Source organism: Anguilla rostrata, chromosome 16 (assembly GCF_018555375.3).
Source record: "Anguilla rostrata isolate EN2019 chromosome 16, ASM1855537v3, whole genome shotgun sequence".
Lineage (NCBI taxonomy): Eukaryota > Metazoa > Chordata > Actinopteri > Anguilliformes > Anguillidae > Anguilla > Anguilla rostrata.
The window spans coordinates 14924259-14950392 of record NC_057948.1 but is presented as its reverse complement, the minus strand read 5'-3'; the positions used below and the strand labels follow the sequence as shown (position 1 = coordinate 14950392).

Here is a 26134-nt window from a genome sequence, read left to right as displayed (position 1 = left end):
TATTCATAAGCATTGCTATGCAATAAAACACAAAATGATCATAACCATTAACATGTGATAATGGATCATAACCACTGACATATAATAAATACACTGCAATCATAACCATGAATAGAAAAACCTTTCCTTTCAAAGATTTCTAAGATTCCCTGTGGGTCTTGCAGATAAGCTGTGAATACATGAAAAGCAATGGTGGCTCAATGTGTTCTAAATGTACTGCAAATGTGCAATTCATTATTTGAAATAATATATTATTCCTGGTTACTCTTCAAACTCTCTCATCTTGTGACACAACAGAAGCATCTTAGGGATCTGCTTCTGATTGAATATTTGAGACCAGCCAATGAAGCCTCAATAAATAGCCACTGAAACCCCAAACATAGAGATTCAGGGAGCTTTTCTTCAAGGAAATGGATGGGTGTACAGAGAAAAACAAGCCTCCATGAATTACAGGGGGAACTGCTGCTTGTATTCAGTCATAGTTGAGATGTAAGCAGCCAGAATTCGTGGGTGGGGTATTGAAGAAAGTTTCCATTTCAAGTTTCAAGTTTTCTTTCATATAATTTTCCTGGAGTCATAGTTTTACTTGTTGCAATTCAGGGAGTAAAACTGTGTGTGTGTGCGTGTGTGCATGCATGTGTGTGTGTGTGTGTGTGTGTGTGCATGTATGTGTTCTGGGGTATGTGAGTATGTGTGTTTGCATGCAAATCTGTGTGTGCTTGCACATGCATGCAAGTTTGTGTATATTATTTCAAACAATGAATTACACATTTGCTGGAGATTAGTAACTTTAACGCAAGCAGTTTTTGTGCTATGCATTGCACAAAAGCCAGACTGGAATTCTTCTAAAAGATTACAAGTAGTCGTAAAAGCCAATAACTGCTTTGAAACCACCTTTTCAAGTACCTTAAAAAAAAGGCAACTTTGGGATTGTCCTATCATTGTTAATGACAGAAGAATCTAGATTAGGTTTCTTCAATGGTATATTTAAAGCAAGAAAGAACAGAGCCCGTCTTCAGTGAGCTGCTAATAATTGACAGGATATCAATTAACTGAAAGATTTAATAATTAAATAATCAATTTATTGAATAAGCCTAATCTCCATCATCCTGGCAAAGCTATGACATTTCCGGAGCAAGCTAAAGGAAATAGTTAACCCAGATAGCAAGGGACTCCAGACTGGATCTGTGCCGATTCTGGCCCAAAATCACTTGCTTTCTGGGATGGGTCTTCATCCAAACAATGCATTCAGGCGTAATAAAATGCCACTTTCACAAATCCTTGTTAATTGCTATTTTGCTAATTGTAATGTAACTGAATGTTTCAGCTAATGGTCTGGACAAGTGCTTCAGTATAGGGATATTGTTCATTCCTATAATCACCTATTACATTCAGCAGCTACCTTTGCAGCTGTTTTGACTATTGTCAAATGAAAGAGTACTTAGTCTGTATTTTAATTTTCAGTCACACAGACAGCTGAGCATTGATGGAACCAGTCTGTGGCATTCGGTCCGCCGGAGAAGCGGATTGGTCTCGGTTGCGCCGGCTGGTGGAGGGAGCACACACACCTGGGCTGCGTTAGCTAATCAACCCAGGTGCTTAAATGTGTGCTGCTCTCCGCAGTTCGGGACCGAGAGCGGGAGCTGACACCGAGAGCGTGTTGTTTTATTTGAGTTTCGTTTTATTTCGGTTTTGTTTCTTTTAGAAAGGGGAACCGCTCTGTTTTACTTTATTTTGTCTTTGTTATTTTAGTTTGTTGTTTTAGTTAATCGTTTTCGCCTGGAACCCGTGAGGGGGAAGGGTGAAGATGGCGTTTATTTTATTTAATGTTTGTGTGGGTGCGCGCTCTCTCTCTCCATGCGACAGACAACGGTGTTCCCCGGCACTGCCGCATCTCCCTCCCAGGGATGTCTCACCGGCGTGTGAGTCATATTCGGAAGTCGTTTAGGCTGCTTTCATATCGAATGCACCATAACTGAAAACTATAGGCCTATCTCAAATGTTACAAATTGGTTGCTTGTGGGGAATGGAGGATATGATTTTATCTATTCTAAAGTAGATTTCCCGGATACCATTTTGGAGATTTTCATTGGTGGACCTCGTGTATAAAACATTACAATAAAAAATCTAATAAGACACGACATTGAAATGCATTGCGCTAAATATTTATGAACAATTGACATCGTAACGATCGAAAGGAAACCTTACAGTGTAGAAATGTTGCAAATATGATTTAATGCTATATTGGAATTTGTTTATAATATAACCTAAACCGTCATTCAATAAAGTTCAGACATGCAGTCAGCGCAGCTTGTCAGAAGACTTGTTCTGTAGGCTATTTTAATAATAAATCACAGCATATATGAAATGTCTAAATACAGTGAGCACCATAATTCATTGGACAGTGACACATTTTTTGTTATTTTGGTTCTGTACTCTAGCACTTTGAGTTTGAAAGGATACAATGACAATGAGGTTGAAGTGCAGGCTGTCAGCTTTAATTTGAAGGTATTTTCATCCATATTGGATGAACCGTTTAGAAATGTACATGGTACCACCATTTTAAGGTACTACAAGTATTTGTTGAATTGGCTTCACAGATGTGTTTCGTTAGGCAGTTGTATTCATTTGTGTCGTTAGTAAATGCAGAAGAGAGCAGATGTCTAATCTTGATTCTAGACTTTGCAATTGCCTTTGGAGATTGTTGTTGGGGTGTGACAACATGAGGAAGACAGCAGTGTCGATGCAAATTAAGTTGGCTGTCATAAGGCTCAGAAATGAAAATCAATAAATCAGGAACATTGCAAAAACCCTGGGCATGCCCAAGTCAACAGTTTGGTATATCATTAACAAGAAAAAAACAACTGGTGAACTCAATTATGTCAAAAGACCCAGTGGACCGAGGAAGACCACTGTAGTGGATGACCGGAGAATATGGTAAATGGGCTGCATTTATATAGCGCTTTTTTCATTCACCAGAGCATTTAGGGGTTAGGTGTCTTGCTCAAGGACACTTCGACACGCCCAGGGCGGGGCTCGAACCGGCAACCCTCCGACAGCCAGACAACCGCTCTTACCTCCTGAGCTATGTCGCCTCCACTCTCTATGGTGAAGAAAACCCCCTGATAACAGCCCAACAGATCAAAACCACTCTCCTAGATGCAGGTGTAGATGTGTCAAAGTCTACCATACGTAGAAGACTACACCAGCAGGACTACAGAGGGTATACTACAAGATGCAAACCACTGATAAGGCTGAAGAACAGAAAGGCGAGATTACAGTTTGCTAAAAAGCACCTAAAAGAGCCCCAAGAGTTCTGGAACAAAGTCTTGTGGACAGATGAGACAAAGATTAACATGTACCAGAATGATGGAAAGAGGAAAGTGTGGAGAAAAAAAGGAAATGCCCATGATACAAAGCATACCACCTCATCTGTGAAACATGGTGGAGGGGGTGTTATGGCTTGGGCCTGTATGGCTGCCAGTGGAACGGGCTCACTTGTCTTCATTGATGATGTGACTGCAGACAGAAGTAGAGCAATGAATTCTGAAGTCTACATAAATATTTTATTTGCTAAGATAAAACCAAATGCCTCCAAACTCATTGGACGGCACTTCATCACGCAACAAGACAATGAACTGAAACATACTGCTAGAGCAACAAAGGGGTTTTTGATAGCCAAAAAGTGAAAAATCCTTGACTGGCTGAGTCAATCACCCGATCTGAATCCAATTTAACATGCATTTCACATGCTGAAGAGGAGACTGAAGGCAAAAAGTCCCCAAAACAAGCAGGAACTGAAGATGGCTGCAGTACAGGCCTGGCAGAGCATCACCAGGGAAGATACCCAGCATCTGGTGATGTCTATGCGTCACAGACTTCAAGCAGTCATTGCATGCAAAGGATATGTGACCAAATATTAAAAATGATTACTTTATTCTACATTATGTTAAACTGTCCAATATTTTTTTGATGCTTGAAAATGGGGGGGACTATGTACAAAAGGTTCTATAATTTCTAAACGGTTCATCCGATATGTATGAAAATACCCTAAAATTAAAGCTGGCAGTCTGCACTTCAACCTCATTGCCATTGTGTCCTTTCAAACTCAGTGCTGTAGTACAGAGCCACAATAACAAAAAAATGTCCACTGTCCAATGAATTATGGTGCTCACTGTACATTTCATAGGCCTGTACTTTATATTTATATGCAATAGAACTTCTTATAGCCAGCAGGATTTTAAATATATTTACATTAGACCAATCAACGAACGTGTTTGTGCTCAGTCACCCACGCACTGTTTCTTGCGTCTGAAAAATAAATAAATAAATGGTTTAGGAGGGGCAGGGAATTCACTGTGAATACGATGATTGTGGACCGGATAAAACCTGACAGGGCAGCCCATTTTGGTATTTAAAGCGCATCCCTGACAAAGGGAAGAGAACTCATCGCACCTTTGTGTAGCGATATCAGCGTTCAGAACCATGGAGAGCTCAAGACTGTGGACAAGAGCGGTGGTCTGCGCCGTGTTGCTGTTCGTACTCGGTGGCGCTGAAACGAATGACTCGGACATGGATTTAGAACTTGAAACAAGAGCTTTAACGGACTTCTACCGCAAAGATCCGAACCTCACCGACGAAAAACAGCTTGTAAGTCTTCCGGACATACATAGACGTAGATTTCATTTCAGCTTTGGAGGAGACACACTGTTGGACCACATAGTCTCGCGTAGTCAAAAGTCAAGTCTTACAAGCATACTATCTAGTTAAAGGTTAATAATTCGTGGCAATGTCCACCATAACGCTCTAACTTCAACACTGTCACCATGAATGAAAAAATTATTTATATATATATACATATTTATATAAATATATTAAATATGTACATATTTATATATATATATATATATATATATATTTATATAAACGTACCACTGTGTCATTCAGTCAATAGTGCTTGTCATTATTAGTTTCTAAAACAAGGTATAATAAATTAATGTTACATATGATTATGCACTATTATTTCTTTATGGACTTTTTCTCTTTTCAACAGCTCGGGGCTCTGCAAGACGTTCTAGAAAAACTTCAGAAAAAACGAATTCCATCTTGGGAAAAGAAATTCGGCCAAGTTCCCACGGTAAATTTATGATACACATGACTAAAATACACGGTTTATATGCACTTTGAAAGTGTCCACTTGTTATCAATATGTAGACTACTGTTATTCAGTAGTCTACCTTTATAGTTGATTCGTTGCTTCTTTCACAGTTACTACAGTCAAGCCAATCGAAAGCTGGTTTAATTGCCAAATACGTGTTGTCCATGTGTTCAATTAGCCTACCATTTGCGGCAACCACATAAAAGTGGACCGAAGAGCACGACTTCGTGGTTCTATGGGGTTAAAAATGAAGTTTCCTCAGAGCAATTCGCGTATTTCTCAGTACAAGCTATGGAAGAAAACAAGCAAAAAAGTCATATTCATTTGTAAATTTGCGTCTGACGATAAGCTTGCGTTTTTCTGGAATGACGCGCATGGTTATTTTGTTTACTTATCTTTATTTGCAGTGCGACGTGGGAGAGCAGTGTGCTGTGAGAAAGGGAGCACGAATCGGCAAGATGTGTGACTGTCCGCGCCGGGCGTTTTGCAACTTTTTCCTTTTGAAGTGCCTGTAAACAATGTTAAATTGAATATATTTCAAGTTCCAGTTTAATGATAAATAGACGCTGGCCCAATTATCGTGTATATGAGTATTGCATTTTCCCCGGATGTAACAAGAGTCAATGAATAAACTGACGTGGTGGTTTATAGAATATCCGATCTGTTCCACCGCCTGATGGTTTTTCGACATATTTTACTGTCAGAAACATGTTATTAAATTAAAATATGTCACTGTTTTGTAAAGCAGTCTGTGTGGTCAGTGCATATACTGTCGTGAGTATATTTAAAATTTTGAGAGAACGAAAAAGCTTTGGATTTTAGCACGAGTTGCTCATGCAAAAGAATTATAAACATGTTCACGAAATTTGATTGAAAGGAGGAGGTGGACAGTGATGAATAAACTGAAAATCTGAATAAACGAATAACCTCACATTTGAATCTTTACATGATCCTAACCTACCTGCCGCTTTAGATAAATGATAAATCATATCAATATTAGTCACTAACAATACATAGGGAAAAGACCGTGTATGGCTACTAGAAAATGCTCGCTTAATCGCTCTGCCAGGTAGTATCTTACCACCCTGTATCCAGAAACAGATGAGTCCATCACCAAATTTATGGACAATCAGCTGTAATGACGTTAAATAATAAAGTTATGAACTTCATTATTTAAAAAAAAAACAAAAAAACAAAAACATATTGTTACGTAGCCCCTGCTCAACTTAATCGTTCCAGAAACAAACCATATCCACTGTTTCACTTCTGGCATCGAAGCTTCATCTTAAAAAACCTTGCCTTGCGTATCCCAGCAGATAAGATATCTGGCAAACGTGAGAAGGGACACGCCAGCCATTTTCACAAAAACAATAACACAAAACGCATTCCACAATCGGTGGAACTGCATTTTCCGCTCGACAGTCGTCTGCGCTTTGACGGATTGCCAAATAATATATGTAGAATAAAATTTACGGTAAATAGCATAGTCCTATCCTTTTTCCCAAACCACTGTATGACTTTACTGAAAATCAATATTTGAGCACATGGATGTGAAACATATCTTACACTTGGTGTCACTATGGCGTATTGGGCCGACCTACAGGCCAGGGTATATTCCAGGGCTCTGTGGAGTTTTGTCCTCCGCCGCTGCGAGGCCCGCCAATGCCAGACGACCCTCTTGTTTATGGCTGTGACAACGGGGCTTAGACATAAATTGCCTTCTTACTGAAGAAATGAAAGGTCATCAGCTCTGAATGGAGAGCGGTGGTGAATTTGTTTCAAAACAGAAAGATTTGGCAGAATCGTCTCAGAAGCTCTTGGGAAATATTCAGACGCTCGGGCGAGCCTTCAACATGGGAAACAACAGATACACAGATACAATAAATAAATAATGGGCTCTACTGAGCTTTACTAAACAAGCGCCCTGGTGACAAATATGAAGCGAATACTGAAACATGTTGAAATGGCATAACTATTCTATATAATCAGAAACCCTTACTCATGATGCTGTAGGCTAATCAGAAATGGCAAAAATAAATATTTGACATACATATCAAGACAGACCAGATAGCATATAGCACAGCCGTTTTCTATTTCTTATCAAGGTCTGATTATGACATCAGTTATTGCGAGTAAAAAAAAAAACGCACTTGCCATCAATTATTCAAAGAAATGTGCCAATTTAACAGACTGTCTGGAAAGCCAAACATAGGAAATTAACAATACCCCCAAAGTCTCCACAGAGTTGTTCTGAGAGGACTGTACTGTCATCAGTCTTACTTTTCCTATCAGTTCTGCTAGGGAGAGAGAATATAAATTGGTGTATCTCGGAAGCGTGGGGGGAAATTTGATTCCGCTCGGCTGTTGATGCATCCGCATAAAGTTCAAGCAAAATTAAATGGCTTTATTTCTTCTACAAAAACGAATCAACGAGACATGATAGACGTCAATTGACGTCAGCTGTGCGCTGCTTAAAGCGGATTCACAGCTCGAATACCAAGGCGCCTCCTCTTCCACTGTGCACAGGCACATCCTCGCAAAAACGACCCATCTGATTCGGAATCTTTGCCTTTGCCAAGTCACTGCAATTTGCATGTTGGTTTTAGTAACATGCAATTTAGTTTTATGTCGAGGATCCTCCAACAACCCATTCGTTCTTGTCGTATCATTGTAATTCATCAATGTCCCCACGCAAGTAGCTGACAGCTCAATCTCTTTAGAGTAATGAGAATGCATTCTGCAGCAGTTTGGAGCGACAGATAGCCAATGACAAAAAAAGCACAAACCGTCTGCACCATCAAGTGGCCTCTGCCCACATGGTTCGGCTTTTTATGCACCCTGACATTAAACATCCACAAGGATGCGCGCTCCTGGCTGTTCCGCTGTCAATCAAACCAGTAAAGCCAGTCACCCGTGTTTTCTGGCGATTAAACTGATTTCTGCACATTATCGTTTATACAGACCTGTGACAAAGTAAAAGAAAACCCTAAATAAATGAGTGGAGAAACAGAACGAATGCAGATGCTTCCATACAGGTTTAGGCCTACTGCATGATACAGTTAAGCAAATAACATCCTGTCATGCAAAAAGATCTACTTTGAAAGAGTGCTCATTATTAGGCCACAGATGGTAGGAGCTTCAGTTTCAAAGACAGCTCAACTGGCTACTGTTTCAACAGGAACAGTGCCTAAAGTGACTATCTATGGGAAAGACATCAATAAATAGGGATGGAAATTGTGGTCAAAAGCACACATGACCATAATGCTTGTGCATTAGTGTGGTATGTAAGGAAAAACAGAAGAGCAACTGAGAATGTCAATGCAGGATGTGATCAGACTGTAAGAATAATCCATCAACAACTACTACACAAGGACGAATGCACATTTCAGAGTTCAGTGGTGGAAAAACCATAAGCACTGGTCTAGAGAGATGTGGGAAAAGTGATATGGTCAGATGAGTCACCCTTCACCATATTCTTGACAAGTTGACGAGAGCATGTGTGACGTACACCAAGAGAACGGTACAGGACTGAATGCTTGATCCCTACAGCGAGGGGTTCCGGTGGCTGTTATGCTGTAGGGCATTTTCCTGGCATGGTTTGGGTCAACTTGTGCTTTTAGGGAGAAGGGTCACTGCAAATCAGTATTTAATTTAGTTAAGTTATTCTGACTGATCACCTTTTCCTATGATGTAACATTTCTATCCTGAAGGGATCTGTCCCTTCCATGATGACAATGCCCCCATCCAGAGGGCACGAGGGGTCATGGTTTGATAAAAATGAAAATGATGTGAATCACATGCTATGGCCTTTGCTGTCACCAAATCTCAACCCAATTGAACACCTATGGGAGATTTTGGACCAACGTGTTAGATAGAGATCTCCACCACCAACACCAAATTAATCCAGGATCACTCTTATCATTTGTATCCTTCTAATTTGTTCCTGTAGCACTTTCATGTTACACTTGTACCTCCATCCAGCACTTATATTGCACTTGGATTGTTATCTTGATGTTGCAGCACGTTGTCATGGATCCTAGTTTTGATTTGCCATAACTTTCTGACCTAGGCTATGAATAACTGTTACATAATCAGTTTTGTACCTTATTGGACCTCTGTTTTGTAGTTGTTCAAATGACCTCCATTATGAACTTATTGTACGTTGGTTTGGATGAAAGCATCAAACAAATGAATGTAATGTAAATGTAATGGACTGTCTTTGGAAGAATGGTGTTCCATCCCTCCAGTAGAGTTCCAGAGACTTGTAGAATCTATGCCAAGGGGCATTGAAGCTGTTCTGGCGGCTCGTGGTGGCCCAACGCCTTACTAAGACACTTAGTTGGTTTTTCCTTTAATTTGTCACCCGTCTGTATATAGACGATGATATATGATGGCTTTCCCATAAATCTAAATGCAGATGTCACTTTAGCTACTCTTCCTATTGAAACACTAGCCAGTTGAGCAGTCTTTGTGACGGAAGCTCCTGCCATCTGTGCCTCAATAATGAACCCTCAAAGTCACTTAGATCTTTCCCTCTTGCCATCTTGATTCAAAAATCAAGGTCAACTGGGCCTGCTCAGCATTTTTATATTGTAATTAGAACACGAGGAACTGAAACTGTGTGATATGCAGATTCCTTTCTGGTCAGACCGGCGCTTTACTCTCCAGTAAGTTTCCTTGCCAGCAAAGAATAAGAAAAGCAGGTTCACTTTCAGATCATCTGTGAAGTTTCCATTCACAGAATCCAGCTAAAAAAAATAATTATTTTGCGGTTTCAGGCAGACAGCATTTTTCAACATAGAAAATGCATTTCCATGTCAGGCACTGTACCAATACAAAGGACCCTAGCTGGATAAAGCTCAAATGGGTTTGCTGAAATTACCTAAACATGTAGTGAATGAGCTGAAGGACAGGTAACTCAACAACAAAATTTAGGATAACTGCATTTCAGTTGAGAGCCTGCACCCTCTACATGGTGAAGACGAAAAACCACAAACATCTTTTAAACAGTTTATTTACAAAATATAGAAACAGGAGCAAAGTGTGCAGTGTACAGTACTGTGCAGTGATATGGTTATGTGATTACACATTGGCATGTTGAACATGACATACAGAGCATGAGGAAAACTACAGCAGGTTTACACAGCAAACAGACAAACTCTGCCTGAGCCCTGCTCTGCTCAATGACAACACCAGCAAAATAAAAGACCTGAAGTGTTCAGAGATGTGAACGCAGAGAACACCGCCTGTATGAGTGCACAGAGGGGTGTGACCATGGACCACAAGCGCACACAAACACGCACAGGCGTAGGCGCGAGGCAAGGGCGTAACCTACTGCACAGTCGTGTGGGTTAAGCCTCTCACATACACTTCAGCACATCTGTTTCTTATATCTTAACTACACCACCATCTTTCCCCTCATTTTAGCTTGAAACCAAAGCAAAACATTATTGAACCCATTTTATGTATACAACACCACAAAGCAGGGGGGTTAAATTCACTGTGAAAAAATTCTAATCAGAAAGCAAAACACAGCAGTCTACAGTACACACTGAAAAGAACAGCAGAAAACAATGTTTTCCCGAGTGCACCTTCTAACATTAGGAAGACAGGCGAGAGAACTGCGCGCCTGTACTTTCCCCATGACATCAAAAACTCATTCAGAAAAAGACTCACCATTTGTCACACAAACAGTCTCAAATGAAGCACACTTCTTAACCAAGTTCACAGAATTCCTTCAGAAACATGCAAAAAGAAAACTTTAGGAACATTTTATAAATGCAAATTTGAACTCAAATTCCCATCATCTTATGAACTGAAAAAGATGCAGTGAGTGCTATTGCTGTGTGCACTGACTTCTTGCCCTTTTGTGTTAAGATATGATCCCTCCAGCTTTCACACATATGCCCACACACTCTCTCTTTCACAATGACCATTATACACTGCAGTCTGCATAACCAATGTCTTACAACTAGCTTAGTATCTAATTGTCCAGGTTTTGTAGATTTATCATGGTGTACATGTACTTGGACAAGATCATCTAACTTTGCTGGTCATAAAAAATACACAAACTTTGCAATACATTTATAAATGCAAATTTTCAGACTAATGCAGAGCAACCATACATGTGTGACAAACTGCTTAATCTCAGCTGCACAGCTGTGTACAGAGGGAATTAAGGAACTATCAGTCCTTTAAATATTTGGTCAGCTGCATGAATACCTGCCGATGTTACTGTACAGGAAAGCTCTTTCCAAACAGCTCATTTTCATCCTGTCCAGCTGCATTCTAATAAAATCTATTAATTTCTACTCTTGGTACCAGAAAATCCCTGAATGTGACCCTTCACCATTTCTTTGGGTACAGTTTAATCACTGCACTAAGCAACCAATAGGAGTCGCTCATTGTTTTCAGCAGCCAATAGCACTCTCTTGGCTGGCTGTAGCTATGCCTGATCTCACCCTTGCAGAACGTGGCAAGGCCGTGCCCATATTCTATTTAGGCTGTAGCGGGGGTATCGCAGGGCGGGGCTAGGACACAGAAGTGGAGGGCTCTGGTTGGAAGGGGTAGCTGAGTGCAGGGGGAAGGCCAGAGCTCCTGGTCTGCTCGTCGTGGAGCACCAGGTCCTCGACGTCTTGCCCGCGAAAGCGCCGCCGGCAGACCCGCACGGTCACTTTGCGGCCCTGGAAGATCTTCAGCGCCTCTTTGGAGGCCATGGCGCGGGCGGCGTCCTCGTCCCGCCCATAGCCCGTGCCCATGTACACCGTGAGGCAGCGCAGCTCACAGACCTGGCCCTCCCGCTGGGTCCGGCTGGCCGGCAGGTCGGGGATGTCCCGCAGGGGCACGAACGTGCAGCTCAGGCTGGCCTTGGCCGCCTCCACGCAGGCCCGCAGGATCTCGAAGTGGTCCAGGTTCGGGCCGAATCCGCCCGCCGACACCAGCTTCCAGGCCACGGTCTTGTACAGCCGGTTGAAGAAAGGCTGGTGTTCTGTCGCGGCCTGCGGCGGGGGCCCCGGTTTGAGGGCCCCGGCAGCCCCGGTGCGTCCCCCGGCCCTTCCGGCCCCGCGGTTTTCCGGGTCGCTGCCCCCTGCCTTCAGCCTCTTCTGCGAGCCGTCAGCCTCCCCGTCTGTCAACAACATCACACAAGCATTGTGTTGATTAAGCGCATTTACACTCTCCCGCTATTATCACAGCGACAGTGGGCCACTCCCGGGGCTGGGGATGATTCACTTCCACCGCAAATGACCAGTGGAAGCAGAAACAAAATCAGGCATTGGCTCATTTCCCCACACATTATTCTAAGGTAATACATGTCACTCTGTGGTTTATTGGAGTCACACACTGTCAATATCTGCCCATCGGAGTAGTGGGCAGATACTGACACACACACGTACCTGATGCGACACTCCTCTTTCCTTTTCCCATGATCTCATCCCTTGTTTTTCGGACAGGAGTCTCGTGAACAACCACCCCTTCTGCCATCTCCATAACCTTCTCCATCACAGGCTGGGGATATCTGCATGCAAATACATGCAGAATAGTCAGACAATACATGGAAAACTATTTTACTTCAGAGAAGCTCAGGCTCAAATTTACTTCATACACTCCAGCTGAAAATGATTTCCAAACAGTGAGCACCAATCACAGCCCTGGCCAAAACATCCAGTCAGTTGAAATAAACTCAGATCAAAGGGTTAAATTGTGCAACTACTGATCCCCATCCAGTTAGGACTGATAAACTGACATCACCACTCACTTGCAGCCCAGGAAGACATGGTTTGCCCACACCATGGAGAGAGACAGCAATCTGTCCAGACTGGAACTAGGCTGGCCTGGATGTATGGTGGGAAAGGCCTCCATATTACGCAGGATGAACTCTCGTCTGGCGTTCCACTGTTTGTTGGTCTCACAGTGACCCCTTAGCGACTCCACCCACTCTGCAAGGTGCTGGTTCTGGCGTAGGAACTCCGAAACAACATCCTCCCCTTTCTCCTCCTCTGCCATCTCTACAAAACATGGCATACATTTGCAGTGTTTCCAATCTTAGAGTGCCCACACAGACACACTAGTGTTAGGGTTTACTCAGATGGAAATTATCTTTTTTATATATATGCAAACAACATTCACACTAGATATTTATTAGCGGTTAGACAGAGTCCAAAATAGTCAGGGCTGCCCTAACAAAGCACACCTCATTCAACAGCTAGGGATTTCTTTGAGCTGCCAATTAGTAGAATCAGGTGTGCCAAATTGGGGTTGAAATGAAAACCCACAGGACGATAGATCTCCAGGAAAACGGATGGGCAGTCCTGGTGTAAGTGAAACTGTTTAAAATAAATAAATAAATAAATAAAATTAGGATCTGCCAACAAAATTTCTGTTATTGCAGTTCAAACAAAACTACTTGTTACGGAGCTAGTTTGTCGACACTAAGTACAGCTAGAGGCAGTCATTTCATTTGCATGACGTATTCACCTTTACTAGTTACTTTTTTTGAAAGTGCGTCGTTCAGTAAAGTACTGATACACGGTACATTTTCCAAAAACGAGGCAAGATGAACGGCAGTGAGCAAGCTACGCCTAATGGCACAATATTTCCTTACTGCCGTAAGTCACAGCATCACCAATCTACGCTTCAACGCGCTGTCTAACATTTAAGTGATAAGGAACATGAAATTGTTCCAGCACGACAAACCAAATGCATTTTAACGTCCCAATGTGTACGTGCTTACTATGTAAATAGCTCTGTCAAGTTTGGGTTGGTGACACTTCAGCTAAGGGCGAAGTTAAACCAACTTCGTTAACTAGCTAGATACTCTCGTTAGTCTACATCCACGATAGTTAAACGCGTGACACAGTCGGTTCACTGGCTGAAATTTGATTACCATGTAACGTTACTTGGCTGACTAACTGCATAAACTTGTAATTTCTTAACGGTATAATAGTTAATAGTAGTCTAGTGCTCCTAACAAGCCGATGGACAGTCACTGAGGCCTAATGTCCGGTAACGTCTGAAATTGTAAACCCCAAGAGTTTGCCAGCTAGCTAAGGTAGCTAACACCGAGACCACGATAGCTAGCTTGCTAGCTTACGTTAGACGTGTAACGCTGGGGTTTATTTCTTTTGTTTTAGCATGTTAATTAAGTTGTCTACATTATAGCTAAATTGGAGCCTTCGTGTTAATGTAATAATTTACTGACAAACTTCCTTATGTCTATCATTTTGTTTTCTAGCTAGCAAAACAACGCTAGTCAACAATTCCAAGCTTGCTAGCCAACGTAAATCCGTTTTCGGGCAGCATAATGTCACGCGAGTATGCTGGCTATGTAGTTGAGGCTCATCCACATTGTAAACGAAATGGAACGGCACGGTTTAAATCGGTTATGAGCTTACTAACAAAGTTTAAAACTATAAATAATTTCATGTTGATCGAACAGAAACCAACAAATAAAAACTAACCTCGAATCGCTCCTTGCCACGGCAACGTTACTACATGGCCGGTGGAATGGTAAATTGCTTTTTAAACTACAACTCCCGTAATATCTATTCGCGAGTCCATTCCATAAACTGTATAAAATAGGTCCTTTCTCTTGGGAAAAATGGGATACTAGATTAAATGCGACACGTTTGAAGTACTGTCCAAAATGGCACCCTAAATGGACGCACATCTAAAGCCCAAAGGTTTCAGTTTCTTTTGGGAAAATAATAATTTATAATCTATTCATGTAGCTAATTATTCCAGGCCAACAAATCAGGAAGTATTGTTTCTATGGCATCAGAGTTTTGCGCCTGCGCATATCGTTTATGGTTTTGAGGCCATCTAAGAATAAAACTACAGTTACCAAAGTACAACTCGGTTTTATCAGGAAACGTCATCTGTTGCACATGGGGCTTCCCAAATGTTTTGTTTCTAGTAATTCAGTGTAAATCCAATTATTCGTGAGGCCCGTTGCCGTTAAGATTGTATCCTGATGATATGTTGTTGTGAAATTATCATTTAGCCTTCTAACAATAAAGTACAGCGTTCGAATCCTTACTCAGGCGTTAGGTATCTACAGTCTTAATGGCTTAGTTTCCACCACTGGAGGGCGGTGGCGGTACAATATTTCAAACTCCTGCTCAAGATTAGCTCTGAAAGGGACCTAGTGACTGAGTTCCTCTTCGATTCTCTGTGTTCCCCAAACCCTACTGTTAATCCCACTTGATGACCATAATAATATTTATAAAAGTTTTTTGCGGTTTATTACTTTTATAATGCTATACATTTTCAGGTCCCCTGTTCATGTTCCTTGTTCACCATCACCAGATTACCCCTGTCTGGGGTATTTACATTTTTTATGAATGCAATGTAAGTATTTAAAATATCGGGATTTATATAGATCCTTTTCCTCTCCTTGATGAGTGGTTGAATGTGGCCCAGAACAGTGGCCTTGCAGAATGACTCCAAATCTGAAGTAGGTCAGACAGCCACACAGTGAGCAACCCCTCTCCGACAGCACAGGCAAGACACTCCAGCACCTACTTACAGCTTTCTAAAGATACACAGCACCATGGGAGCTCTCTCTATATATATACCTCCCATAGAATAGCCAAGGTCAAACCTCTTTTGGAACTTTTCAGGCAACCAGAAATCATTAGAGGAATTATGGAGTTCTGCAGAAATTCTCTTGGGCTGTTCAGAACTCTGCCGCTGCTGCTTTCGCTTTAAAACCAAGCAATCGGCAATTATGTGACCAGGCTTATGGCAGTAAAAACATTTCCACTCCGTTGCCCATGGGGAAACTGGTCGAGGACGATTGTCAGGTCTTACAGAAGACAAAATACTAGAGCAAGGTTAAATGGACTGAATATCAGTCAAATCAAACTTTATTTATATAGTGCATTTCACAAACAATTGTCACAATGCGCTTCACAGACAACCCTGGCCTAAACCCCCACAGGAGCAAGCCTAAGCAACAGTGGCAAGGAAAGTCTCCCTGTTACAGATAGGAAGAAACCTCAGAAAGAACCAGGCTCAAGGGTGGAACCCATCCTCCTCTGGTCGGCTCAGGGTGTAGCTTTGTGATCGACATGGTCAGTCAGTCAATGTTCACGTTGATAAAATTAGTGGCAGCTAAGTGACAATCCTGAGGTAACAGCTCAGATGATGGGTAGGGCCGGGTAGCGGTGGTGGGGAGTGGCAGGCGGCAATGGAAGTGGGCTGAGTGGAAGCGGCATTCCTCTCATTAACAATGTACTCGCTCTGTCACTGCTGAGGAAGGCTCCGTTTTTGAAAGCCACTTACTACCCGAGTCACATGTGTCTGAGGAATCTGAGAAAGTTCAGTGGTTTGTAACTAGGAATGAGTAAACAACAACAACAACAACAACAACAAAACATCCCAAGAGGCCAGAATTCAAGTTTGCTTCTGGTGTTGGCATTCTCCTTACAAAAACAGCAGATGGTGCTCTTGCCCCTATGAACAGCCTTGGAGGGGTTTGCAGTGTCACTGAAAAATGAGCTCTTTCATAATCATATGTGGAGGTGTCATGAATTACTGGAAATATTTGGGACTGCACCCACTTGCATGTACCTGTACCACTTACACTTCTATTTGAGCTGAGAACTGTCCAACTTCAATCATTGGATTACTCAGCTTGGGGCCCTCATAGAACTTGCTTAGATTTCGTGATAACTTTGATCAGTACAATAATGTTCGTATACATTAATTAATTTGTACATCTTGGATGCACATGTTTTTTTAAAATCTAAAAATCACAAATGCCCGGGACATTTTGTGCATGTTAGGCTTAATTTTTTCGCCTTGTGAATGCCTTCAATTACCTTTACCTTCTTGTGTCCTTTGTCTCCTTTCCTATAGGTATCTTTTAGCAATCACACAACAGAAACTGAAACTAAAATGGCATGCAAAAAAAGAAAGAAAAATGTTATACCTGTGAATATGGACCAGCCTCAAGAGATAGTTGGTATACGTGATCTGGTCCTTAGAGGTAAGCACATTTTCACATCAAATTTGCTTCTTAGATGGTAGAACTGCAGTAGATTTCATTTGACATACATTTTCAATCAAATACGAACATTTTATAAATGAGGCAATAATTCTGCTTTAGAAGAGCTTGCCAAAACCAGGTCTTGTTTCATCTGTACATACTTTGAACTTTTCTATATCAATTAAATTTTGAATATTTCTCAGTAGGATACAGCTCACTGACATTTAGCACTCTAGGAAGCTTGTGACTTTCTCTTACAGTACATAATAGCATCGTTGACAGACAAGAAAGAGAACAGTAAATAATACAATTTGGCAGGAGCCTCCTGTTACAGAGCAGGAATGAATCAGCACTTTGAATGTGCCGAATTTAAATTTTTTGCATGGTAACCAAGGGCTGCTGCCTAATTACAGTCTTGACAACAGTTGTAACCTTGGAAACAGCCTTTCTACTTCGACTAGGTAAATTTGGAGAAAACAGCTGCCCCACAAACGCACATTGATACTCATGAGTAAAACACTAAAACATTCCAGGGTATTATTTCCTTGATAATTTCTCTGATGCAATGGCTAGCTGCCCTTCTTAAAATACTTTGTCCAGTGTTCCTTGAGGTTGAAAATTAATTCGCACACTACATACCGGACAGCATTGCTCTTTGTGACATGCACTTAATGTATCTACACACTGTCATTCTCTGTAAGGATGTCTTCCAAAAAACACATGTGCACACATGTATACATAAGTAAATGCATACACACATACAGTTGTGGGCAAACCTGGCTAAAGTTTATGGACCCTAATCCGCCCCCCCCCCCCCCCCAAAAAAAAAGCTCAAACGTGGCCACTGATTTGGTTTACCCTTGGCATAATCAGACATTAAGTATGTAAACAAAGGAAAGACGGCAGTGTAGTATTATGGGTAAGGAGTTGGTCTTGTAATCTAACGGTTGCAGGTTCGAGTCCCCGCAAGGACACTGCTATTGTACCCTTGAGAAAGGTACTTAACCTGCATTGCTTCAATATATATTCAGCTAAATAAATGGATGCAATGTAAATGCTATTTAAAAAGTTGTGTAAGTCACTCTGGATAAGAGCATCTGCTAAATGCCTGTAATGTAATGTAAAGGTCTGAAATAACTGTCACAGTCCCCAGATATGAATATTATTGAAAATCTGTGGGGAGATCTCCAACATGCAGTGCATGTGAGGACACATGAGTATTTCTGAGCTACAATAGTTCTGCAAGGCAGAGTGGGGAACAAATTCCAAAAGCAAGACTAGAAAGATGTACCTGCCTACAGGAAACATTTGAATGCTGTTCTAGTCCAGCCAAAGGAGGCATTTATAAGTACTAACTGACAGGATGTCCACACTTTTATGCATGTCGTGTTCAAAGTTCATTATTTTAATTTGTAATGAATGCCGATATATAATAATCATGCATTAAAATTTGCAGAAAGATGTCATGTTTAATGTGTGCCATGTAGAGGTCAGGCATGCCCAAAGCTTTTCGTACAGCTACACATACAAAATATTAATTGATCTGTAACTTTACATGCATGTCACATTTTGGTTAATCATATTCACCATCTTTATATGTTCTCATTTGAATTTACTCACATTTGACTCCCTCTCCCTCAGGACCCCTCCCCCATTCTATCTTCTTTCTCTTTTGGAAGGTTGCCCAGGGAATGCTGATTGGTGCAGTGCAGGGAGAGAGAAGGCGAATTGGAATGTGTGTGCAATTGTGCTCAAAAAGACCATAATATTCACTTCATCTCCTATAACAGCTTCCTTTTCCCACAGGCAGGCACATTGCATCCTGCATTCCTGCCCTTCACAGTGCCTACCTGTCATCTTTGTAGGTGTGGGCTTGCAGCTGTAACGGAGGCCCTGAAACAATCCATGTGACCTGCAGCAATAAGGTGAATTTGAGGGAAAGCTGAACTAGGAACAGTGTCAACAGCACTGTCTTAACTTAAAATTGTTTTACTCAAAAACAGATGCCTGGCACTATTGGTTGCATTAGCTGGCAAGAAAATCTGCAATTCTGTTTGAAAACAAGATGGTTTTGATCACAGTTAACGTATTTTATGGGAGAAGAGCGTGCAAAAGTAAAAAGAAATAGTAAGGAACTGTTGAAATCTGTTTATTACACATTGATTTTCACAAACAGTTTTGGAATTAACATTTTTTCATAAGCCATGCCCACTGCAAATTCATTATCGTTTAGCCATAATTTGACTAAACTCACTGCTAGTAATAAACCAATTAAAATGACATAGTTATAAACTTATGTGCATTAACAGTTAGATCAAGACTCCAAAAAGTTTTAACCCAACCACATGGTGGTGCTATAGAGATTGAAATATTAAAAAAATTCACTACAAATCACAGTTCCTTTGTAGCGATGTCAAATGTCCTACAGTGAGGAAGTCCTCATTAGGAGGCCTTTTGTGCTTTATGGGTTGGTGCCATCTTGAACTGGCCACCATTTTGCACCTATTACTTTTCTGAGTTCTTCCTTACCTGCTTGGCTGATTCTAATGAAACTTGGCATTTTCCTAGCAGGTGTTACCCAACAATACATACCAAATTTGGTGGCAATTGGAGACGCTGTAATAGTCAGTTGAATTTATAATTATTGAACAATCATAACTCCTGCACTGTTTCACCTAGAGACTTGAAAACAATGACAGTAGATGTCCCTCTTCACAAAGAACACATTTGTCTCAAAGAATCATAAGACCAACATATTGGATTTTCCACCATTGTGAATTTTCTGAAATCACTGAAAATGATTCTTCTACGAAAATGGCCAATTTGCATTCCATTTTCCCTCACCTCACTAACCTTTATACAGGTATTATTTTCCTCACGGTTATGTCAAAATATGGCTGAATGATGATCCAATAAATTTGCAATGGTTATGGCTTGTCACAACAATGCAAATAATCCCACAACTGTTTCAAAGTTAGGAAACTTGGTATGAGCTCTGACAGAAGGTTTTAGCTGCCAGCCCCAAAGGCTTAGCCCAGTCCAACCCCATAGTGGTGCTATAGAGATCCAAATATAAAGAAATATTCAAAAATTCACTGTTGCATCAGACACCAGTTTTTCTATGTATTGCAAGGTTCTAACATTGAAATAGTCTGTTTTATACACGCTGGTTTTTTAAATTGTATTAATTATAATTAATATTAATTTTATCATATATACATTATACAATTTAATGTGAAGATAAACTCATTGTCCTCATATGAGGACATCATTTTTTTCAAAAACTACTTCCTGTTCAAAGACTTTCCATAGTTATCGAGAACTACAAGCTAAAAATAGCTAGGAGAAATTAAAAATGCACACAAAAACATGCTCCAGGTCTCAGGAGGCTAGAGAAGGCCATGTTCCTTAATGACAATGATTATTATTCCATAATTATACTACTAGTACTATTACTACTGATGCTGATCATATAATAATAAAAATCTATGGCTATGCATCATTTTGTGGACTATAGAATTAGTTATTTTTAGACTGAAAAGAATATCCACATTTGGATGTGGACATGTCCAAACCATCGTGACGCACTGGGATACAAACAGAATCTATTTTAACATCCCAGAAATATGATATTTAATCATATTTAATACAGATACTGTCTAACAGGAGTGGCAGAGGCACAAAAAAAACAAGACAAATGAGCACAAGCTGAATTGAGCACTGTGAGAGCTGACACATGGGCAGGGGTACTGTATAGAGATCAGGAGCTCCGTCAGCAGTGGGCATGGTCGGGCAGTGATGGCAGCAAATAAAATCACAGCAGTGATGTTGATGCTTGCAGTGTCAGTAGCTCTTTACAAGCTCTTTTTTCAAGGTCTTTAGGCTGTCACACTGTGGGTCTGCAGGTGCCAAGCCGGTGCCAGCAAGGCTGCGGACCTTTTCTGCAGTGATGGGTGATCTGCTGTGGGTGGTGGCGTCACTGTGCTCACCACAGTCACAGAGGAGGTAGGACACACACTGCTGCCTGTATCAGCACCATCCCAGCTCACATGCACTACCCTCTGCATCAGCACATCTTTTGGATGTTCTGATAAGGTGGCAGGTTTATTTGCATGGTGTGCATTGGGCTGTGAGCTTCTTTTGTGACCTGACAAAACAAAAAACCCACTATACATATTATATGGTTCTATCTACTGTCGTTATTTTAATTGTCTTTGTTATCAAGTGTTATATTTCTGTAGTTCTGAAGAGGAGTTGTCTCCTTATGGCTGTTAATACTGCAGGCACATTAGCAGACGTTATTTCATCTCACCATCAGAAATGAAGCCTCTGTTTTTGTATTTGAACACCTCCACACTTCGGTCCCAAAACCTCCTATCTGATGCACCGAATCATGACATCAAATAACCACAGTATTCTAACCAATCATATGCTGGTAAATGTTTCATACGTTAGCTACGTACCACTCCCACTGGCCCTCCCACAGTCTTTACACCCGCGCAGTTCTCGTGGCAGTAGTTGTCATGGAGATAGAAGTGGTCCCAGCGTCAGCTCATGGTGATGTTGCCATGGAGATCCTAGCCAAAGCTCCGCTGGCGGTGCTGGAAGAGGAAGATAGCAGCGCGGGACTGGCATCCGAGGAGCTCGGGGAACGAGTTCAGCACCGCGGACAGCACCGTCGACGAGGACCACCGTTCTGTCACGAAAGATATTACATGCTTATTGTGATCGGAGAGATCGCGACAGAACTCCAGCTGCAGTCTGTCAGAGAACACATTGAACAGGGTGAGTGTATAAGGTCCCTGGAGTTTTGCTGATTGTTTTAAATTTCTTAGTGTAATTTGTGGCGAAAATAAACGCAGTGAAGTTTGAATATATGTAAAGATCAAAAACGTTTCCTGTGAGAGCGAAAGATATTGATTTCCCTATAAAAAGAAACGACAGAGGCCTCTTCTCTAAAATGCAAACAACTCGGCAGATTTTATAGCCTATTTGCTGTCCTCTGCTTCTCCTCGCTCAAACGATGAATGTTCAGAGTAAGCAAAAATGAAAATCCATATACTATCATATCGTTACGCACCTTTTGAATCGTTAGACGTATTCTAGAAGCACCAATATAACATCTGTACTGCTATGCAGATCTGCGTAAAATAGACTACATTTAATCTGGGCTATATGCCAAGAAAATGATAGCCTACTAATCGTAATGAAAATGTTCCGTTGATTAATGTCGCTGTAGCGATTAAAGTTACATTTTCGATTATCCAACTGTTGTTATCGACTCAAAGGCAATGTATTAGAAAACTATCTTGAATCATTGAAGTAGGCTAGGGATCCGTGAAAACTCAGACTGCGGCGCCTGCGCTCTTTGATCAACAAGCATCACAAATACTGCGCCAATTTGACGTCGCAATTTAATGTTAGTTACACGCTAGTTATTTCTACTGCAGGATTTGTAGGTGATAGCGTTAGAAGTATAATAAAAATAAAAGTTGTCATTTGATTTGTGTCAGAACGAAGTTCTATGTTCTGTTTTGTTGCTGTGAGAAAACACTGCAGCTCTTGTCAGAATGGCACAGAGTTCTCTGGTTATGAAAGACGTTTCGGGATCGGATGGAGGCTCATTTAGAATTTTGCTGGCGCAGTCCAAACAGAATACTTTACCGTGTTTCGGATTCGGCAAAACAGACGTAACATAGTCTGAATAGATTGTATACATTGAAATAAACTGTTCTCACGGCTAGAAGAGTTTAGAATAATACCTATGCCTATGATGTAGCCTATTTTGGTTAACATCTCATTTGAAATGTTGCAGACTAATTAATGCCTCAATTTATGGAGTAGCTCTAACTTATATCAATGTGCAAGTTCTTAAAGGTACAAGAGGCCACAGAATTCTAAATTCTAAAAACGAATCTCTCATATTTTAAATGTGATATTATTTAATTATGAAAACTATAACTATCGAGTTGAAAGGTAATTTCAAGGACATGTTCAAGGAGATGCATTGTTCATGAGTGTAAACCAACATACAAGACGGCCAAATTTGAAGCAGGACAGCAATTCCTATCAATCCAATCTGACCTGAAGGTGAGGTCTGTATTGGGATGGTCTGTGATGATGACTCACAGAGGAGACTCTTGAACAGAACTTAGAGATTGATTGCTTAGAGTAGCCTAGATTTCAGTGAGTCCCATAGCAGGATACTGATATGTATTAATTGTTCATAAGATGTTCATTTAAAAAATGTTATGCTATTTGTATTTATTATTAGATATCCTTATCAGACTATTTTAATTTTCCACATTTCCACATAATTCATTTCAGCACATTTCTGTTACTGATGTGGAAAGAGTAACTCCCATATCAGCTGCAACCAGGCATTTGGTTGCTGAGCACATATTGGCCAATATTTTGGTTTATAGCTGTCAGAGATACTGGGTGTGGCTAGGAGCGTGAAACACAGTGTGGACATAAGGTAGGTTCTGAATGTAACAATGCAGACAAGGAATATTGCTGCTATTCTTCATGCCTCCTTTATGCTGTTTTCTGATTCTCAGCTTGTATATATTTTATCATGTCAGGCTATGTCTTTTGCCTGGTACTGGGATTACAATGTTTCCTTGGCTTGTGCATTAGGCTGGTTATATAACGAGCTAAACTGAAAGCCGGTAAGACAAGAAGCTGCATCATGTAAATATGTCTGTATGATGCCTTAGAAAGACCTACTTGTGTGAATGAAAACAGAGGAAGTAAATGAGTGCAGCAGAGGGACATGCTAACCTGTTAGAGAGCGTGAGAGACACAAGATGTTTGAGTGGGCTGTCAGAGAAAGATTGACCAGCCTTAAGTGGTATAGGTTAGTCCTGAGTTAAAGTGAGCTGTCTTGACTGGTGATGGGCAATCTTGAGTTGGAATGCACTAGGATAGACCTTTTTAACTGAAAGAGATAATGGGTGGGGCACCTCTTCTGAATCCTTCAGCAGGGCACCTGACTTTTTGCAGAAAATATCCAGCTGCATCAATGACACAATGTAAGCAATACATTCTAAATAAGTATGTAGTCATTCTTGAGCTGTTAGCTGTGCGATAACAGGGCGATATAGCTCAGGAGGTAAGACCAATTGTCTGGCAGTCGGAGGGTTGCCGGTTCAAACCCCGCCCTGGGCATGTCGAAGTGTCCTTGAGCAAGACACCTAACCCCTAACCTCTAACTGCTCTGACGAATGAGAGGCATCAATTGTAAAGCGCTTTGGATAAAAGCGCTATATAAATGCAGTCCATTTATCATTTACTGTGCATAGCTGTGAGTTGTAGCTGTGCATGAAGATGTTTCTTCCAGAACCCTGAAAAAGCTTTACTGCAACTGAAATGTAAAAAAATCTGTACTGTAATTTCTGCAAATAGCAATTTCATTTGAATAATTTGGTGAGAAATTAAAGGAAAAACCAACCAAACCAACAAAGTGTCTTAGTAAGATGTTGGGCCACCACAAGCCACCAGAACAGCTATAGTCAGCCTTGGCATAGATTCTACAAGACTCTGTAACTCTACCAGAGGGATGTAACAACATTCTTCCAAAAGATATTCCCTCATTTGGTGTTTTGATGATGGTGGTGGAGAGTGCTGTCTAACTCATTGGTCCAAAATCTCCACTAGGTGTTCAATTGGGTTTAGATCTGGTGACTGCGAAGGCCATAGAATATCATTAACATCATTTTCATATACACCAAACCATTCCATGACACCTTATGCCCTATGAATGAGGGCATTGTCATCCTGGAGGAGATCACTCCCATCACAATATAAATGTTTCATAGGATAAAGGTGATTGCTCAGAATAACTTTGTATTGATTTGCCGTGACCCTTCCCTCTAAGGGGACAAGTAGACGCAAACCATGCCAAGAAAATGGCCTCCACAGCATAACAGAGCCACCAGACCCCCTCACTGTAGGGTCAAGCATTCAGGCCGGTACCATTCTCTTGGTGTACACCACACATGGACTCGCCCGCTCGTTGCAAATATGGTGAAGGATGACTCATCTGACCATATCACTTTTCTCACATCTCTGTAGACCAGTACCTATGGTTTTTGCACCACTGAACTCTCAAATGTGCATTTGTCTATGTAATGAGGGGTTTAAGCACTCCAACCGTACTATATTATCCCTCTCTGTAGTTGTCGATGGTCTGTTCTTGCTGACAGTCTGATCATATCCTGCATTGACATTCTCAGTCACCTGAGGAAGCATTGCTCTTCTGTTTTTCCCTTACATATCTCACTAATACCCGAACATCACGGTCATCGAATGTGCGCTTTCGGCCACAAATTTTGACCCTGTTTACAGATGTCTTTCCCATAGATCTAAATGCAGATGTCACTTTAGTCACTGTTCCCATTGAAACACTAGCCAGTTGAACAGTCTTTGTGACTGAAGCTCCTGCCATCTGTGTTCTAATAATGAACTCTCTTTCAAAGTCACCTAGATCTTTTCCTCTTTTTTGCAGAAATGCACAACACTGTGTTTGGAAAGAAAAATCACTACTCACCAACACCAAAACCTCAACCCAACTGTGAAGCATGGTGGAGGGAGCATCATGGTTTGGGGCTGCTTTGCTGCCTCAGGACCTGAAAAACTTGCAGTCATTGAGGGAACAAAGAATCTAAACCAGAAGCTTAATAGAAGTTGGATGATGCTACAAGACAATGACCCCAAACGCATGAGTAAATCAACAACAGAATGGTTTAAACAGAGGAGTGGCCAAGTCAGAATCCAGACCTTAACCCAATTGAAATGCTGTGGCATGACCTGAAGAGGGCTGTTCATGCAAGGCATCTGAGAAATTTCAATGATCTGAATTGAATCTGAAGCAGTTTTATAAGGAGGAATGGTCTTAAAGTCATCCTAACCGTTGTACAAGTCTGATTGGCAGCTATAGGAAACATTTGGTGGAGGTTATTGCTGCTAAAGTGGTCATACCAGAT

At 41.1% G+C, this 26134-nt stretch overlaps 3 protein-coding genes across 9 annotated transcripts in view; 2 read left to right on the top strand and 1 right to left on the bottom strand.

Moving 5' to 3' along the window:
• Positions 1 to 1710: 1710 nt before the first annotated feature.
• LOC135242278 (cocaine- and amphetamine-regulated transcript protein-like) lies at positions 1711 to 5902 on the top strand. 4 transcript variants are annotated; one of them, XM_064313287.1, is made up of 4 exons: positions 1711 to 1922; positions 4466 to 4650; positions 5054 to 5137; positions 5566 to 5902. In XM_064313287.1, exons 1-4 carry the CDS (start codon positions 1808 to 1810, stop codon positions 5671 to 5673), a joined length of 492 nt encoding a protein of 163 aa, XP_064169357.1. In that variant the 5' UTR covers positions 1711 to 1807; the 3' UTR covers positions 5674 to 5902. The 4 variants fall into 4 exon arrangements, with proteins under 4 accessions (XP_064169357.1, XP_064169360.1, XP_064169359.1 ...); XM_064313289.1 differs by having other exon boundaries at positions 1775 to 1922; positions 4421 to 4650; XM_064313290.1 differs by lacking the exon at positions 4466 to 4650 and having other exon boundaries at positions 1765 to 1922.
• A 4253-nt stretch (positions 5903 to 10155) lies between these two features.
• Positions 10156 to 14921, bottom strand: cdkn2aip (CDKN2A interacting protein). 4 transcript variants are annotated; one of them, XM_064313308.1, is made up of 5 exons: positions 14617 to 14921; positions 13350 to 13482; positions 12915 to 13164; positions 12553 to 12674; positions 10156 to 12284 (listed from the first exon to the last, which is right to left on the bottom strand). In XM_064313308.1, exons 3-5 carry the CDS (start codon positions 13160 to 13162, stop codon positions 11689 to 11691), a joined length of 966 nt encoding a protein of 321 aa, XP_064169378.1. In that variant the 5' UTR covers positions 13163 to 13164; positions 13350 to 13482; positions 14617 to 14921; the 3' UTR covers positions 10156 to 11688. The 4 variants fall into 4 exon arrangements, with proteins under 4 accessions (XP_064169378.1, XP_064169377.1, XP_064169379.1 ...); XM_064313307.1 differs by lacking the exon at positions 13350 to 13482; XM_064313309.1 differs by lacking the exons at positions 13350 to 13482; positions 14617 to 14921 and adding an exon at positions 13890 to 14209.
• A 6266-nt stretch (positions 14922 to 21187) lies between these two features.
• The window catches only part of LOC135242291 (microtubule-associated protein 1B-like), a 45311-nt gene continuing 40364 nt past the window's right edge, over positions 21188 to 26134 (top strand). The window contains exon 1 of the mRNA XM_064313305.1: positions 21188 to 21932. Coding sequence (XP_064169375.1) covers positions 21587 to 21932 — 346 coding nt within the window. The 5' untranslated portion in view covers positions 21188 to 21586. The remainder of the gene's footprint in view (positions 21933 to 26134) is intronic.

Bases quoted from the DNA above. Each gene is read 5' to 3' on its own strand.
- cdkn2aip (XM_064313308.1), bottom strand. From the start codon at position 13,162: ATGGCAGAGGAGGAGAAAGGGGAGGATGTTGTTTCGGAGTTCCTACGC. The intron at 12,675-12,914 runs GTGAGTGGTGAT...ATTTGCATGCAG, and splicing joins CATGTCTTCCTGGGCTGCAA to ATATCCCCAGCCTGTGATGG. The intron at 12,285-12,552 runs GTACGTGTGTGT...TGTTGTTGACAG, and splicing joins AAAGAGGAGTGTCGCATCAG to ACGGGGAGGCTGACGGCTCG.
- LOC135242278 (XM_064313287.1), top strand. From the start codon at position 1,808: ATGGCGTTTATTTTATTTAATGTTTGTGTGGGTGCGCGCTCTCTCTCT. The intron at 1,923-4,465 runs GTGAGTCATATT...ACCTTTGTGTAG, and splicing joins CAGGGATGTCTCACCGGCGT to CGATATCAGCGTTCAGAACC. The intron at 5,138-5,565 runs GTAAATTTATGA...CTTTATTTGCAG, and splicing joins AATTCGGCCAAGTTCCCACG to TGCGACGTGGGAGAGCAGTG.